Source organism: Taudactylus pleione, unplaced genomic scaffold (assembly GCF_031769625.1).
Source record: "Taudactylus pleione unplaced genomic scaffold, aTauple2 ptg001314l, whole genome shotgun sequence".
NCBI classification, from domain to species: Eukaryota; Metazoa; Chordata; class Amphibia; order Anura; family Myobatrachidae; genus Taudactylus; species Taudactylus pleione.
Window position 1 is genome coordinate 3,655,349 of NW_028285714.1, and position 16,945 is coordinate 3,672,293.

At 39.7% G+C, this 16,945-nt stretch overlaps 1 protein-coding gene across 1 annotated transcript; it reads right to left on the reverse strand.

The window, feature by feature from the left end:
- Positions 1 to 1,904: 1,904 nt before the first annotated feature.
- SLC18A3 (solute carrier family 18 member A3) lies at positions 1,905 to 4,705 on the reverse strand. The gene is made up of 2 exons (XM_088463056.1): positions 4,438 to 4,705; positions 1,905 to 3,969 (listed from the first exon to the last, which is right to left on the reverse strand). Exon 2 carries the CDS (start codon positions 3,822 to 3,824, stop codon positions 2,247 to 2,249), a length of 1,578 nt encoding a protein of 525 aa, XP_088319182.1. The 5' UTR covers positions 3,825 to 3,969; positions 4,438 to 4,705; the 3' UTR covers positions 1,905 to 2,246.
- Positions 4,706 to 16,945: the final 12,240 nt, after the last annotated feature.

A 16,945-nucleotide genomic window follows, 5' to 3' on the forward strand; every position in this document is an offset into this window, starting at 1 on the left:
CCTATTCGTGCAGATTTAAATTACTGGTGACAAATCTGGTTGGAGAGCCTGCCTTCCACAGAGGGCGACTTCATCTGCACATTGCTGTAGTCAACATGTCAATTGAGGTGGTGTCCTGTGGAGTATATTGTAAACCCACATTGCTCTATATTTGCGTGTCTTAGATTAATTGCCAGGTATATAGATCTGTGCGGTGGTCAATATTTAAATAATCAATAATTGTTTTACTGTGGAAATGTTACACGTAGTGCTAGAATCATGATTCTATGCTGTCTTTTATTGCTAGAATACTTTTACAGACTTTACTTACAGGATATCAAGTACCCTATTTTTTTATATAGATCACTATAGGTAAATTGTATTTGTTTCTGTTCCCAGCTGAGGTTTGAAGGGAAAAAAAATGAGTGAATTTTATTGAATTACTTGTTTTTTTTCTTTCTCCCATTATTTCTGTTGCTCATTCTATTACTCATCCTCTGATCCCTTTTTATTCATTCTCTCTCTCTGTCTCTCTCTCTCTCGTATTTTTTTTTTACTCTCAAATTTGCTTTGTAATTCTCATTTCTCTCTTACTTTTGCATTCCCTTGCATTCGTTTTTTCTCATTATTTATTTCATTCTTTCTCATCATTCTTTATCGTTCTATGATTTATCCTTCATTATTTTCTCTCACCATTTCTCGCACTATCGCAATTTTTATTTCTCTCGAATCTGTGACATTCCAGTATGATCTATGGTCTCCATTAAACTTCCTAATATTTCTGTAAATTAGAGTATTGATCAGTGTTTGTTTTAGATTATAATTACAACCCTGCCACCCGCAAATTGCAATCTCTGTATATCGGTGCCTATAATAGCCATACATGCTAAGGGGAGATTCCAAAATGTGAAGTGATCTACAGAGCATTACAGATGCTGTTTTGCCTGCGAGGGAGTAAACACTGGAAAGTTCTGCTGAGAATGAAGTATTACTGAAGAGTATAACGTTTATCAGAATAGTGTCACTGTAGTGTAATGTGACACGTGTATAAACGAATTACATGGTTGAAAACTGAAACCTAAAGCCATTAATGATACGTGGTTTCCCAATCAAATACATTTCTGTATTTGGACAGCAGCTCTCGCTATTAGAACTGTTCTGAAATCTAGTGAGCGATGAGAGGTGTGTGTGAGAGGGATGTTGATTAATGGTTTTTTTTAGTACTTCTTGAAAGCCGTCATCTTCTTACAAGCTTGATGCACACGCTGTATTATATATTTATTGATAGATATCCTCTATTTTCTAAAATAATCAGAAATTGGGAGATTGTATCCATCAGACAGAAGCGCAATGATTTACAGTGTTAGATAAGATATATGTTCTTGAAGACCATACACCTATATCATAAACATGGTCATTGTGTTCCTGTGTATACTTTTACCCTTGAGAGACTAATGCATACTGTAAGTCAACTGTAGGTTTGTCTTAAATAACTGATGTCGTGCAAGCTACATTATATAAAACCTATAGTTCTACATGCAAAGGTATGAGACACTCCCAAAGTGCACCTCTCAGTTTTAAAAGTATTGCTGTTGTTACATATATTTGGTATACTTTGCCACCTAACTAATCGTGTAAAGAAATAAATGTTTTAATAAATCCAGTCAGTTAATGCTACATTAATTTATATCTTAAACATTTATTTGCGATGTTTATGTAACACAGATCAGACTACTTGACATGATGTAACTTTTCTTCAATCTCAATGAGACGGTTTAACTTGTGTAGTAATTGTGTAGAAACTAAAATGAAAAGGCATTAGCTATAATGAGGAGGGGAATGGGAACACAGGAGACATTTACTTGTTTCGAATCAAATCACAAAATATAGATATTTACAATATTAATCAATTTTATTTCCCTGAATATGCAACATTATTAATTTCATATAGTTTGTCTTTTGTACAGATATACAGTATATCACACAGAATGGGCTTTAAAAATAATAAAATCAAACAGTTTCACAATACTGCACCTAGTTTTCTCTTGAAGGGCTGTGAGTTATTACCTAGCATGACCTTGAAGGACAGATGGTTTCAAACTTTTTTTTTTAGTTAAGAAATGGATATCATAAAAATAGGTTTAACAGAAAGCATTGTGACATTATGAATATGAAAGGTACAATTTATGAATTGCATGTTGGTGTATAAACACATGGCTGATAATTTACTTTCCACCACTTTACACAATACCTGATCTTTTTGGAGTCTAGCTATACTCATATTCAGATGAGTCTTCATCAGACATGCATTTACCTGTCTGGGCTCCATGGTAATTTTCCATACTATTCTCTTGAACGTCTCCATCTTTAACAGTGCCCTTATGGGACTTAGCCCTACGCTCCTCCATCTTAATGGTATCATACAAACCCTTAGGTCCCTCATCGAGTAGTATGTTCCTCTCTGAGTGAGAGGGCTTCATCTGGCACACGTTTCTGAGTAACAGAAGTGCAGGAGCGTATAGTACATTGGCAAGTCCCATGCCAAGATTTAATTGGGTGAAACCCGTAGTATGTACAATTTGACTAGCCACTATAGGCCCCAGGGCATAAGCCACCGAATAGGATATGTCTGCGATGGCATAGACACTTCCATACACTGAGACGTGGCGCAGATCTACAAGTAAGGCGAGAGTGGGCAGGAGTGCAGTATCTACCAAGGCAATGCCAAAGCATAAACCACACAATGGGATAATAAGCTGCTCGAAATTTTTACAGGCTGGCACTGTGCATGAGCTGGCACCTATTATAACCATTCCTATGGCACCATAGAACCATTGATAATGAGGGTAATTAGCAGCAAGCTTTACAGTTATATAAACACCTAATATATGTGGGAAAAAGGCTGGCAGCCAAGTGAGACCCATTTGCCACTCTGAGGCACCCATAGTTGTCTTCATCCAGTTTGCTATGGTGGGTTCCAAAAACGCCAGAGGGATGTTACAGGTGGTCAGTGCCCCTGCCACCACTGCAATGTAAGGGTCAATCATGAGTCTGTGAATAGGTGTGCCCACAGGCATGTTCTCTCTAGTCCGATTGGCAAAAGGTTTTATGACTACTAGCAAGAGAATACCATCGATGAGGGAGATGCAAGCTAGGACTAAGAAGGGAACTCTCTTACCCACAAACTGGTAAAATATGCCTCCAAAGGGGGGCGCCACCAAACTCCCGAATGAGATAAACGCTAAGGCTATGCCCAGAGCTTTGCTCCTCTCTGCCTCCTCAGTGTACTTGTCTGCGATCATAGCGATCCCAGAGGTGTCTGCAAAGGCAGAACCCAAACCTTGTAAGCTCCTCGCTACAAACAGGGTGGCATAATTCTCTGCAAATGCAAAAATAACAGTAGAAAGGAACATGACAATGAGTCCAATGAAAAGAGGAATGTCATAGCCAACCCTGTCTATGAAGGTGCCACTCAGTGGATTGACAAGCAACTGTAGGATGGCTTTGGAGGCAAACAGGACTCCTATTTTGATGTCTTCATTCTCTGTGGGATACGGGGGTCTGATAATCGATTTATTGGAATGGGATGAGCTAGTATTTATGTCTCTGAAATGTTTTTCGTTATCCAGCCGCATACTTTCAATGTAGTCTGGGATTATGGGGACTATCACCATGTAAAGCATATTATCAAGAAAAAGGGCCACACAGACAATGAACAGGATGAGTCTCCGCTGGTGGTGAGCTTCCTTTATGGCGGAGCCAATCTGTTTAGTTCTTTCTCCCATGGCATCCGAGAGTTTCTCCACCGCAGACTTCGCTGCCCCCGATGTGTTCTCTGAAGCCATGTTGTCTCCCTGCTATCTCACTGCTGGTCACAGCAACCACACAATCCCAGCGGACCCTTCCCACTCTGACAGGCAAGTCTCAGGAGGGCAGTTTGGAGCATAGATGGATCATTCAGTATATTAGAGGGGCCATACAAACGGGGCCCTGTAAAAAGAATACATTGCAATTAACACATTGACTATAACAATTAAAATGACAATACAATCATCTGCGTACATTTGTAATGAGGAAACATAGTTTGTATTTTGTCAATGGGCTATTACAGTATTTTAATAAGTTAGTGAAAATTGTCTTGTACATTAAAATATCCTAAACAAAGCAGATCAAGCAAGTTTCATCATGAAATACACACATTGCTATGAGATTTGTGCGCTTTCTGAATATAAGTTCTTTTTGCTGGTAATTGCTGATATTTTTCCCATCTTATAATCAGGGACATTACAAGTAGCAGTACCTATATTCTAGCAATCACAGAAATGATAGTTTAGAAAAGAAAGCTTTCTCCCTAACGGCTGTCCTGCACTTATGGTTAATGGAGCCTTCCCTCACCCATCCCTGCCAGTGTACAGGAGCCACAGCCCAGCACTGTGTATAGAGGAAGAAATCACTTACTTCTCTATCTTTGCTTGGAAATCAGCTCCAGTGCACAAGAATCATCCTCGCAACAGAGTATGAGCGCTCAGCAGCTGAGATGATGACCACAGCCTTATCCAGAGAGGAGAGTGGGAGAATAGCTTAATTAGTGCTGGCAAGCTCGGTGCTTCTTGATTTGAGATTCATATATCGCTGTGATTGAACCATTGGAGAGATCTCCACTTCACCCAAGCATCCATCCTTCCCTTTGTGATGCCATTGGCACAAATTGAGTTGCATGCTTCTTGATTCCTTTACTTTCTTTACACCGAGGGCTGTGACGCGCAGTTAGCTTTAGCCCCCAAGTGGCTACTTCGAGAGCGGCGTCTCCTTATGCTAATTTAACACATGGAAGAACCTTAACCAATTACTAAGGGCTGACCCCTCCCCTTTCACTTGCTTCTTAGGCATCATAAATAGGAGAGGTGCTCCCCTCTCTGCTGACACACTTATGTTGTATATACTGTATGTATGTGTCACGGCAATATATATATATATATATATATATATATATATACATACAATCTATCTACAAATATTTATACCTATATAGATTGATATGCATATACAGTAGATATCTATATACATATATTCATACATGTATATATATATATATATATATATGTGTGTGTAATATATATTTATACATATATATATATACACACACACTGCTCAAAAAAATAAAGGGAAGACTAAAATAACACATCCTAGATCTGAATGAATGAAATATTCTTATTAAATACTTTGTCCTTTACATAGTTGAATGTGCTGACAACAAAATCACACAAAAATTATCATTGGAAATCAAATTTATTAACCCATGGAGGTCTGGTTTTGGAGCTACACTCAAAATTAAAGTGGAAAAACACACTACAGGCTGCTCCAACTTTGATGTAATGGCCTTAAAACAAGTCAAACTGAGGCTCAGTAGTGTGTGTGGCCTCCACGTGCCTGTATGACCTCCCTACAACGCCTGGGCGTGCTCCTGATGAGGTGGCGGATGGACTCCTGAGGGATCTCCTCCCAGACATGGACGAAAGCATCTGCCAACTCCTGGACAGTCTGTGGTGCAACGTGGCGTTGGTGGATGGAGCGAGACATGACATCCCAGATTTGCTCAATTAGATTCAGGTCTGGGGAACGGGCGGGCTAGTCCACATCATCAGTGCCTTCGTCTTGCAGGAACTGCTCACACACTCGAGCCACATGAGGTCTAGCATTGTCTTGCATTAGGAGGAACCCAGGGCCAACCGCACCAGCATATGGTCTAATGAGGGGTCTGATGATCTCATCTCGGTACCTAATGGCAGTCAGGCTACCTCTAGCAAGCACATGGAGGGCTGTGCGGCCCCCCGAAGAAATGCCACCCCACACCATTACTGACCCACTGCCAAACCGGTCATGCTGGAGGATGTTGCAGGCAGCAGAACGTTCTCCTTGACGTCTCCAGACTCTGTCACATCTGTTACATGTGCTCAGTGTGAACCTGCTTTTATCTGTGAAGAGCACAGGACGCCAATGGCGAATTTGCCAATCTTGGTGTTCTCTGGCAAATGCCAAACGTCCTGCATGGTGTTGGGCTGTAAGCACAACCCCCACCTGTGGACTTTGGGCCCTCATACCACCCTCATGGAGTCTGTTTCTGACTGTTTGAGCAGACACATGCACATTTGTGGCCTGCTGGAGGTCATTTTGCAGGGCTCTGGCAGTGCTCCTCCTGTTCCTCCTTGCACAAAGGCGGAGGTAGCGGTCCTGCTGCTGGGTTGTTGCCCTCCTACGGCCTCCTCCACGTCTCCCGATGTACTGGCCTGGCTCTTGGTAGTGCCTCCATGCTCTGGACACTACGCTGACAGACACAGCAAACCTTCTTGCCACAGCTCCCATTGATGTGCCATCCTGGATGGGTAGCACTACCTGAGCCACTTGTGTGGGTTGTAGACTCTGTCTCATGCTACCACTAGAGTGAAAGCACCGCCAGCATTCAAAAGTGACCAAAACATCAGCCAAAAAGCATAGGAACTGAGAAGTGGTCACCACCTGCAGAACCACTCCTTTATTGGGGGTGTCTTGCTAAATGCCTATAATTTCCACCTGTTGTCTATTCCATTTGCACAACAGCATGTGAAATTGATTGTGAATCAATGTTGCTTCCTAAGTGGACAGTTTGATTTCACAGAAGTGTGAATGTCTTGGAGTTACATTGTGATGTTTAAGTGTTCCCTGTATTTTTTTGAGCAGTGTATATATATATATATATATATATATATATACATACACCTCTATCTATACACATACCTATCTATGTCCATCCATATCTATATCCATCCACCCAGCCACATGTATAATAGGTGTATAATCTAATGTACCATATGATCTCAGTAATGTGTTCTGTTGGGAAACAGATGTGTGTTTGTTGTTCATAAAAAAATTCTGACATTTTCCACATACTGCAACATAAGTATATGGATCTGGGCAATGTTAAATCAAAATATTTAGGTAAAGGAAACATTTTTCATACCTTTTTACATCTGATAACAATCTTTAATCGTATAAAATCACTGTAGCCAAAATGCCATATTTAAAAAGCATGTCACACTTTTGCAAAGTCCGATACAAGTAACATTTTGTCAGACCTATTGATAAGATGAGAACATACAGTAGTTGATAAGGGACAAATTGTCATTCGAGCCGCTATGCTTTCACTGATATTGGTCACACATCAGGCCAATCCAAAAAGTCACTGCAGTAATTCTGCAGCATAGACTTTCAACAGTTGAGTTTTCTTATTGAAGGAGTTGCAGCCCATGATGTAATTTGGCCTGATTGGGAGTTGTGCTCAAACCCGATGATTTGCGTACAACTTCGATGGTTCCCAATGGGCGCATGCGCATGATCTGTACTACGCATGTGCTGAATGGTGTCTGCAAGATTGCTTGCAGTGCCTCCCCAGCCGCAGTATGATTGACAGGCTGGGGCCGTTAGGGAGCAGGGAAGGGGCAGCAACAGGGAGCATTTTCGGAAACGGGTGTGTTACCCCCATTTTTGAGGCATGCAGATGCCAATGTATGCGTCTTCCGATGCAGTTTCACTGGCCCCAGCTGCAGAATTTCATGGCCATCCTGAGTAACCTGAGAACTCAGAAGGCCGACGGTTCAGCAAATGATTCGATGGCTGCATCCTCGGATGCCCTCATTGGATCACTGACGTGTCCATCAGCAGCAGATCACAGAAAAGCCGCCAGAAGACATCTATTGTCACAAGATGCCTTCTGCAGCATTAGTATATTATTGCACAGCAGCTGTGTACAAAGTCGCAGCAACTGTGCAATAATATACAACTCTGTGCAATAGTATACAACTCTGAAAATAGTTGCTAAACAACTGTTTGGTGAAGAGCAAACTATGCATGAGTTTATTGCTGAGTGTTTAGAGAGTTTTCTTACCTAGTTATTTTGTATCTGTTGCTTAAACATATCGCATGAAACCTTCTTTTAGGCTAAGAGATATTTACAAAATGCAGCCTGTGAATTTACATGGTAATAGTGATAATATTGAGACATGAGGCACAAGAAGCATGCAGGAAAAAAAGATTGAATAAAAAATGAGCACCACTATAAATGTGCAGAATAAAGCAGTGATGAATGAAAAGGCAGCAATCACAAGCTTTATTGTGTGTTTTAGGGTATGACCCCCAGTGTAGGAGAACTCACAAGAATTAGAACGTCATATGGCACCTCATATGCAGATTCTTCCCACAAGCAAATCACCTTCCATCAAGACAAAAAGTAGAGACTTTTACTTATTTCTTTTTCTGAGAATCATGGGTGCATCATCACATCTCAGGTTATCAGTAAAAGTGGGAAATTATTCTTGTGAAATCTTTGTTGCTGATGTCAATCCAGACACAGTTTAACAGTATGGATGGTATTTTATTAGTTTGTATTTAAATGATGAATGCATAAAAGGTTGACATATACTGTATGATGTTATCTGTGACATAGTCAGCAATATGTATAGCGCTACCTAAGCGCTCGTTCATAATTCAGCTACCTAAAGACATCACTGCTGATGTCAGTAGGGCTGCCTACAAACGGTAGGCGTTCCTTCAGGAACGCCTCCGTTTGTGTGGCCACCCCCCTCCCCGCCTACAAAACGGGGCGAGCTGTCGATCCACATCGACAGCCGCCCCTTTTGTAGCGAGCCCCGTGGCGAGTGAATTTGTCACTCGCTCCGGGGCTTGTGCACGCGCTCAGCGGCCGCTGCGCGTGCGCAGGGCCTCACCATCGGCCCGCTTGCGAGCGCATAGCGCTCGCAAGCGGGTCTGAATGAGGTCCATACTCTCTTTTAAACTGACTGCAGTGCAAATTGACAAGCCCCAGTGAACATGATGTCCTGATTGCAACATACATCATTCAAAGTGATTCCTATATTATGCTTCCTATTCTGAAAAAGAAATCCTTTAATATGTTTGTGTTTGCAATGACATCACAAGAATTTCACCAACTGGGGCAGTCCAAGGTAGTTTCTGGATTTAAATTTATTTTAATTCCCTATTTATTTGTGTTTAGTACCTTTAGATAGAGAATGTAATAATAAGATGTGTGTGACTGCTTTTCCTATTACATACTATGGAAATTACTTGATCTAACACATGTCAAAAACACAGCTCATGCTCAACTTTCTTAAAGTGTATTTAAATAAACTGCAAGATACTGTATAGAGTTACAAAGCAAATAGATTCAATTTAACTGAAAATGGATGCATGACTATTGATTTTCTGCACATTTTTGAACCACATTTATGTTCTACCGTTTCAGAATATTTTTATATCTAGAATCAAAACAGATAGAGAAAGACACACTTATTTGTAAGGGCCATTAATTTTGGTTGCTGTTTTGTCGGTATCCTAGCTATAGATCTGACACCAGTTGTAGCCTGACACGAGATTTATAATCATGACATAGATTAATGTATCAGATAGAGGGGTATGCCTAAGCAGTCAATCCTGTCCTTGTTTCCCTTGTTATACTCGCTCAACATTTTCTGCTTTTAGAAATGCTCACCCATGCACATACTGCACAACATTTTAAATGGTAGAGTTGGAACAATGGTTTCTTTGAGAAGATGCAATGAAAAAAATTTTTTAGAATTTATTTTAAAGTGATAGTTGTATAAAATGTAATGGTGTTACATCATGTAAGCATGCAGTTTATTTTACTAGTACTGAATGCTTCAGTTATAGTTAGTTCTTTATTTTGCAGGCCAGGCGCCATGAAACACATTGCATTATTTAAGTGAGACTTCTATCTTTTATTTTATGCTTTATTTTTAGGTATATCATTGATTATGCCCATTTTTTTATTCCGTGATACTGTGTTTTTAAGAAACTATTTTTATATACAGTACTGTGCAAAGGGGTGTGGAAGAAATGCTGCAAAGTAAGAATGCTTTCAAAAATAGAAGTGTTAATAGTTTATTATCAATTAATAAATTGCAAAATGCAAAGTGAATGAACAGAATATAAATCTAAATCAAATCAATATATGGTGTGATCACCCTTTGCCTTCAAAACAGCATCAATTCTTCTAGGTACACTTGCACACAAGTTTTTAAAGGAACTCGGCAGGGAGGTTGTTGAAAACATCTTGAACAACTAACCACAAATCTTCAGTGGATGTAGGCTTGCTCAAATCCTTCTGTCTCTTCATGTCATCCAAACAGACTCGATGTTGAGATCAGGGCTCTTGTGGGGGCCATATCATCACTTCCTGGACTCCTTGTTCTTCTTTACTCTGAAGATAGTTCTTAATTACATTGGTTGTACGCTTGGGGTCATTGTCCAGCTGCAGAATAAATTTGGAGATAATCAGATGCCTCCCTGATGGTATTGCATGATGGATAATTACCTGCCTGTATTTCTTAGCAATGAGGACACCATTAATCCTGACCAAATCCCCAACTCCACTTGCTGAAATGCAATCCCAAACTTGTGAGGAATCTCCACCATGCTTCCCTGTTGCCTGCAGACACTCATTACTGTACCGCTCTCCAGCCCTTTGGGTCAGAACTGGCAGAAACCAGTGGGACTCAGGTACACATATCTACTGTTCAGAAGTGGTCTTCATGGAAGAATTGCAGCCAAAAGCCATACCTTCAATGGCCAAGGCCAAGTGACTCAACTATGCAGGAAAACTTAGGAACTGGGGTGCAGGAAAATGGCAGCAGGTGCTCAGGACTGATGAGTCAAAATTTCAAAATATTTGGATGTAACAAAAGGCAGTTTGTTTGCACAGTACTGTAACTATATTTATCAATTATTGTTTGTACTAGTTTTTGTACTTTTTCAATTTGTTTATCCAGAACAGTATTTTGATGTCATTGGTACATTAAAGAACATTATATTATTTATGTATATGCTTTTTGTCATTTCTGTTATCTTATTATAGCTCACATTTTTAGAATTAAGTAAAAGGTATTAATCATTTAGTGTGGAAAATGCTGGCATAATCTTTTAAATAGTCCCAAAACACTGATTGGCTCTCCATCGTGGTGAGATTTTACGCAGTTTGCATATCTGTGGCCAATTCTGGATCAAATGAATCTTGGCCAGATCTCTCTATGCGTAAAAAGGGCTTTAAATTGAGGAAACTGGGTGACAACCATGTGGTCGTATTGAATGGTGTGGAAGTGTAGCTATACAGTACTTCCATGCTATTCTGAGTCATCCTATTGGAGAAGGGAAGCCAGTTTCTAATGGATCTCTTGTACCTAGAAAGGGACTGGTGCAAGTGGAAATACTAAAGATGATGGTTGAAGCTGTGGAACAGTGGACTGTGCCGTTTCCCACTTGAAGCTACACGGATCCTCACATTAGCCGTTTTCTAAACTCACATTAGCATAAAGTAGTAAGTCAGGCATCTGAGGCATCATGCAAAAACAGCCACTGACTCAATAGAATCAGCCTCATTGGGGGGATAGCACTATTCATGCAAGCACACCCACTACATTCATATGGAATCGGTATAGAATACCGGCTGTCGGGATGCCTCCTGTCAAAATACAGACAGCGATATCCCGATGGTTAGTATCCCAACAATGCTAACCCCGCTATGCTATCTAAACTTAACCCTCCCCCCACGACTAACACTAAGGGCTCCCCAAACTTATCTCATTTTGGCTTGCGTCCTTCGGTGTTCCGGCGTCAGGATTAACATAGGCATCGGTATTTCGACTCCTATCTTAAATCCTGTGTCGGACTTTTAGCGTCAAGATTGAGAACGGCAGCATCGCGGCCTCCGGTCTCATAACTACATCCCCATTCATACAACCCTGTGTCTGTGGGTGATATACAAAAGGCTATTGTGATGGAGAATATTTAATATTGCAACAGTTATTCTATAATACCAATAATCCCTATGTATTGGGCATTACTAGGCAGTGGCTTGCAATTCTCACAGCCAGACCATAACTTGTCTATTATTTGTCCTTTGTTTTGGGATTTTTAATGTACCAAAAAGCAGGATTTTTTTATATTGCCCTAAATTTTATTATATTAGCATTTTATTCTATGATAAGACAGAGTGTGGCTGCTATTTGCAAATGTCAATTTTATTGTACACTTAACATATTAGTTAAGCTGTATAATCACAAGCTAGAAAAATACCTTTCTAAATATGTATAAAGAGTTTAAATTTTTTTATTAATATTTTAATATTTTTAGAAAATTCCCATGAAGCTTGTAAAGTTTACATTAAACTTTATAATGCATTTAAGTCTAAAGTCTAACGAGATCTCTAGAGATAAAGTAACATTCTCATTTTAGCTCCATTCTAGCAGCAGTTGGCTTTTTGTAGAGAATATAACAACCAGCTGGGAATCACATAACCATGTAGACAGAAGGCGGCACTCTAAGGATTTAAGTGTCATAAAGAAGCCAAAGAGACTGACTAACAAGTCAAAATTTTAATTTATCCAAGTAAATTTTCATCAGGACCCTTAGAATGCATTCGGTCTACGTGGTTTTATATATATATATATATATATATATATATATATATATATATGTATAGGAGAAACTTCGGGATGCACTCACCAGTCTTCTAAAATGTAGTCTTTATTATAAATCCATAAAAAGTAGTTACAACAACATAGTATTCAAATATATATATATATATATATATATATATATATAAATATATATATATATATATATATACATGTGTGTGTGAAAATTCAAATTAGAGAGAGAAGGCGAGTCCTGGTAAAGAAAACAAATATAAAATAAAAAGTTCCTTTATTTGTAATAATGCCAGGGCTAGTGTTGTACTGGAAAGGCACATTTGTAAAAGTATTCATAAGCAATCACTCTAGAAAACATCAAGGCTTTAGCTCACCATTGTGACTGTTGGGCTGCTATGATCACAGTCAAGAGCTCTTCTGTACCATCGTGTGTAGAGGGGGAGTTTTCAGAAACCTGAGTACAGAAAGAGGGTTCCTTCCCTGCCTCAGTGATAGTTGTAGTAACAGAGGGGCTAGTTTTCTGACAGCCCATGCGGAGGAAGGTTTGGGCCCTTGGTGTATGCACAGTGGGGGTTTCCAGATGCTCAGAACCACACAGTGTGGTACTGCTGAGCATATTCATCTCTGAAGATCTTTATCCTCTTATGTAAACTTGCACATGGGAACAATGGCACTAAAATCCAGTAGGAGGGTAGGAAGTGAAGAAAACTTCATAGAAGTGTACAGATGTGCCTCATACATCTAGCCTCATTTCGCCACACAGCGTGACTAACCCGTAACCCTCCCCCTAACCCCGCTACTTACCTTCAGGATGCTGGCTGTCGGAATGCTGGCATCGGGATTCTGACAGGTGTCAGGATTCCAACGCTGTTATTCTAAGCGCCGTCATCCCACTTGCCAGCATATTGACCGCATCCCAATATACAGTAGATGTGTGGTATTTATTTAATGCTAAATATTTAGATTCAGCATCCTTTGGCTAGCCTGCAAACAGTAAACTTTGTCTCCTTGATGAATCAGAACATTCCTTGCAGAATGTAGACTAACCAAAGTAATGCACATCATACTGCATCTCAAATGTAACAAAATCATATTTGCATGATGATGATAAATTTTAAATTATCTCTACAGGATTTGAGTGTGCATTGATGGTATAACTTCAGATTTTAACATATAAAAAAGTAAGGTTTTGGAGTTTCATAGTGTTATTTTAGCCTTGAAAATTACTTTATTTTATTCCCCTCATAGCTATTGTAGACCTAATAAATAAATAAATAAATAAATAAATAAATAAATAAATAAATAGCTATCAGATGTACTGATGGCCCACGTACACTCTTGACTGCTTTGTAAAGGCCTTTTAAGATTAACCAATACTTAATAGGCTTAGTGTATGTTCTGGGACCTTTCTAGTATAAGTAATAACTCAAATGATTCCCTTTATTGAGATAATTATATATATGAGTAATTTGCAGATCTTGATGTTACAAAATGTTGGATTAAAAATGGAGTTTTATAAGATCAGAAGTTATATTCTAATAGACACTTTATAATTGTCTGCTACAGAAATGTAACCTATATACAGGGTCGGACTGGACCACATGGGTACAGGGGAAATCCCTGGTACCCTGTGGGCAGGGGCAGAACTATGGGAGACAATGGAGGCGCCTGCCGCTGGGTGCCAGCACTGAAGGGGCACCTCTTCCATTGCCCACAATATATTCACTCCACTTAGGGCTGTAAATATGTACCCGGAGTGTACTGTCATGACCGTCCAATACATGGCACCTCTTTTTGGCACCTGAGATGCTACCCATAACCATATACTAGTGGAGGGCTCTGTGTCCGACCATTAGATGCCGTTTCCATCTATCTATAGCCTGTCCCTGCTCATTGATGTCGCTGCTCCTCAGCAGCTTCTCATGCCAGTGTGACTCTGACACCCCCCCTCACCCACAACTCCCTGTCCCACTCCTTCCTGGTGGCAGCTCTAGCCACGGACCTGTGCTGTGGGCCTGAGCATAAGCGCACCTGCAGATCTTCCAGGAGCTGGATGTCAGCAAGGGTGCACCAGACGGAGCAGCGGGTAAGAGGGCATGATGGGAGATGGGGGCCTGGGACACCAGCTACTGAGTCTGGGGGCAGATCTTTGGTGGAGCAACTTCCCGGCATGTGAAGCAGATGTAGTAGACTGGGTATTTTGTGATTTGTAGTTCCACCACAGTAGCAGTCTTACGGTATCTTGACTCAAACTCAGTCCTCAAAACCCCCACATCAGGTGGTTTCCCCTCTATCTGTGGTATCAGCAGGGCTCCCCACATCAGGTGGTTCCCCCTCTATCTGTGGTATCAGCAGGGCTCCCCACATCAGGTGGTTCCCCCTCTATCTGTGGTATCAGCAGGGCTCCCCACATCAGGTGGCTTTCGCCTCCATCAGGAGGACTGAGGCTCATGCTAATTGCACTATACAGGTCACTATCTTATCTGTGACTAACGCATAGCTGTATATACCTGAAAAATTGTATTTTGGAGGATATCCTGCAAATTTACTTTAGTAATTAGGTCTAATAGAAAGAAATTCACATATTCTATATTAGTGTTTTTCTGTGTATGGATAGATATAGATAGATAGATAGATAGATAGATAGATAGATAGATAGATAGATAGAAGGATGATAAATAGATAGATAGATGATAGATAGATAGATAGATAGATAGATAGATAGAAGGATGATAAATAGATAGATAGATATGCATAATATTTATTTTCTCTTTTTCTTAGGGGGGGGGCACAAAATTATAACTTGTCTCCGGGCATCTGGGAGGAACTTACGCCACTGCCTGTGGACCTCACCCCCTTCTCTAGAGGTCATGTTCAAGACTGTGCACTGAATTGTATATTGTTACTCTATCAGAAGGTCAGTTATCCTGTGGAGCAGGACCACTGAAAAACATCAGTTCTTGGTTTTCTTCTATATAAATGACATTAATATTTGCCTATTGGTTAGCCCACTGGTGGCTGACAACACCCCTTAAGCATGGGCCTCTCCTGCTTCATTCCCCCAGTGAGCCCTTTATGACCCAGTCCGATACTGTCTATATAGACCTCTTTTCATCAACTGTATCTTCCCTGTTTAGATACATATTAGGATGATAGAGTAGAAGTTTAAATAATCAAATGTGGATATTAACTGCACACTGGTTGTCTTCCTGGGATGAGACAAGAGTGTAAAAGAAAAGTGCTACAGAGATACTGTATAAACAATGGTCCTGTCTTTTGTTTGTTTGTTTGTTTGAGCTCTTGATCACGTTGGTAACAAATTACACACTTTTAAATATAATTAATTAACTATACCTTTTTGTTAACATATTTATATTGTTTAATGAAATCATTACCTAGATTTAGAATAAAACAACTGCTTTCTGCAAAGTATATGCTCATAATAGACAAATGCAGGAGTGGTATTTCTCCTTTACCTAAGAAATGCTGTTACACAATAGAATAGTCGAGTAAGCGCGTTGGAATCTTGGCTGTAACTTTATAAAGCACTTCATCTGATTAAAATATCTCTTTTAATCAGAGATATGGCAATTTCCTCTTTCTTAAATGGAACTGGGCTGGGTCATGTCTGGAAATTGCTAGAGTAGTCTTTCTTGTTCTTGTCTCGGGGGAGCCAGATGTCATTTATTACAGTTAAAGCTGAGCTGAATTATGCTTGTAAAATATTGCTAAATTAATTTAGGTGGTTCAATAAATCAAATAATTGATCAGCTTATGCTGAAAGTCTGCGTCACTGCAGGGTCAGACTCGTTACATAGACAGAAAGGACAATGCTTTTGCATTTTATTTACAGGCCAGGCATTTGAGTGCATGATTGAATTTTTTTTTTTAAGACAGGAGTCATAAAGACTAAATTAACTGTAAGGAATTAATATAACGAATGAGTTACTGGACAAAGTACAGTTTAAAAATGTCTTTCTTTTCCTGTTCATTTTTATCAATTATCACAAATAAGTTATTGTTGTTATCCTTGTAAAAATTTTTTTTTTAAATTCTGTGTTACCAATTACAGCAGCAACGTTGCTCTCAGAGTGATGCCAGTGATAGCAGTGGCAGCTGTGTTGATATACTGTAAGTAATATGGAATATATGGGTAATATTTTTGACACATAGGACTATTTGGGGACTATACTTTGTAATATGCATGGTTATAATGTTATATAATAACATTTTCTCAATTGTTAAGCTCAATGGAATATGCTGGTGCTATATAAGTAAATGTTAATAATAAATGCAATAATAAATGATGCAACAATATGATGCCAATAAGCTATTGTACTGGCTGTGTCATGGTAATAAGATCATAGGGGTGTGAGTTGGATTTGTGTATGTGCTAGATATTTAATTACATATTGTCATGTGCTGGTTTCTCCCAGGAGGAAACCTTTTGGCTGGGAAAGCTATCAGAG

What these genes read in the sequence shown, in the direction of transcription:
- SLC18A3 (XM_088463056.1), bottom strand. Translation starts at nt 3,824, where the DNA reads ATGGCTTCAGAGAACACATCGGGGGCAGCGAAGTCTGCGGTGGAGAAA.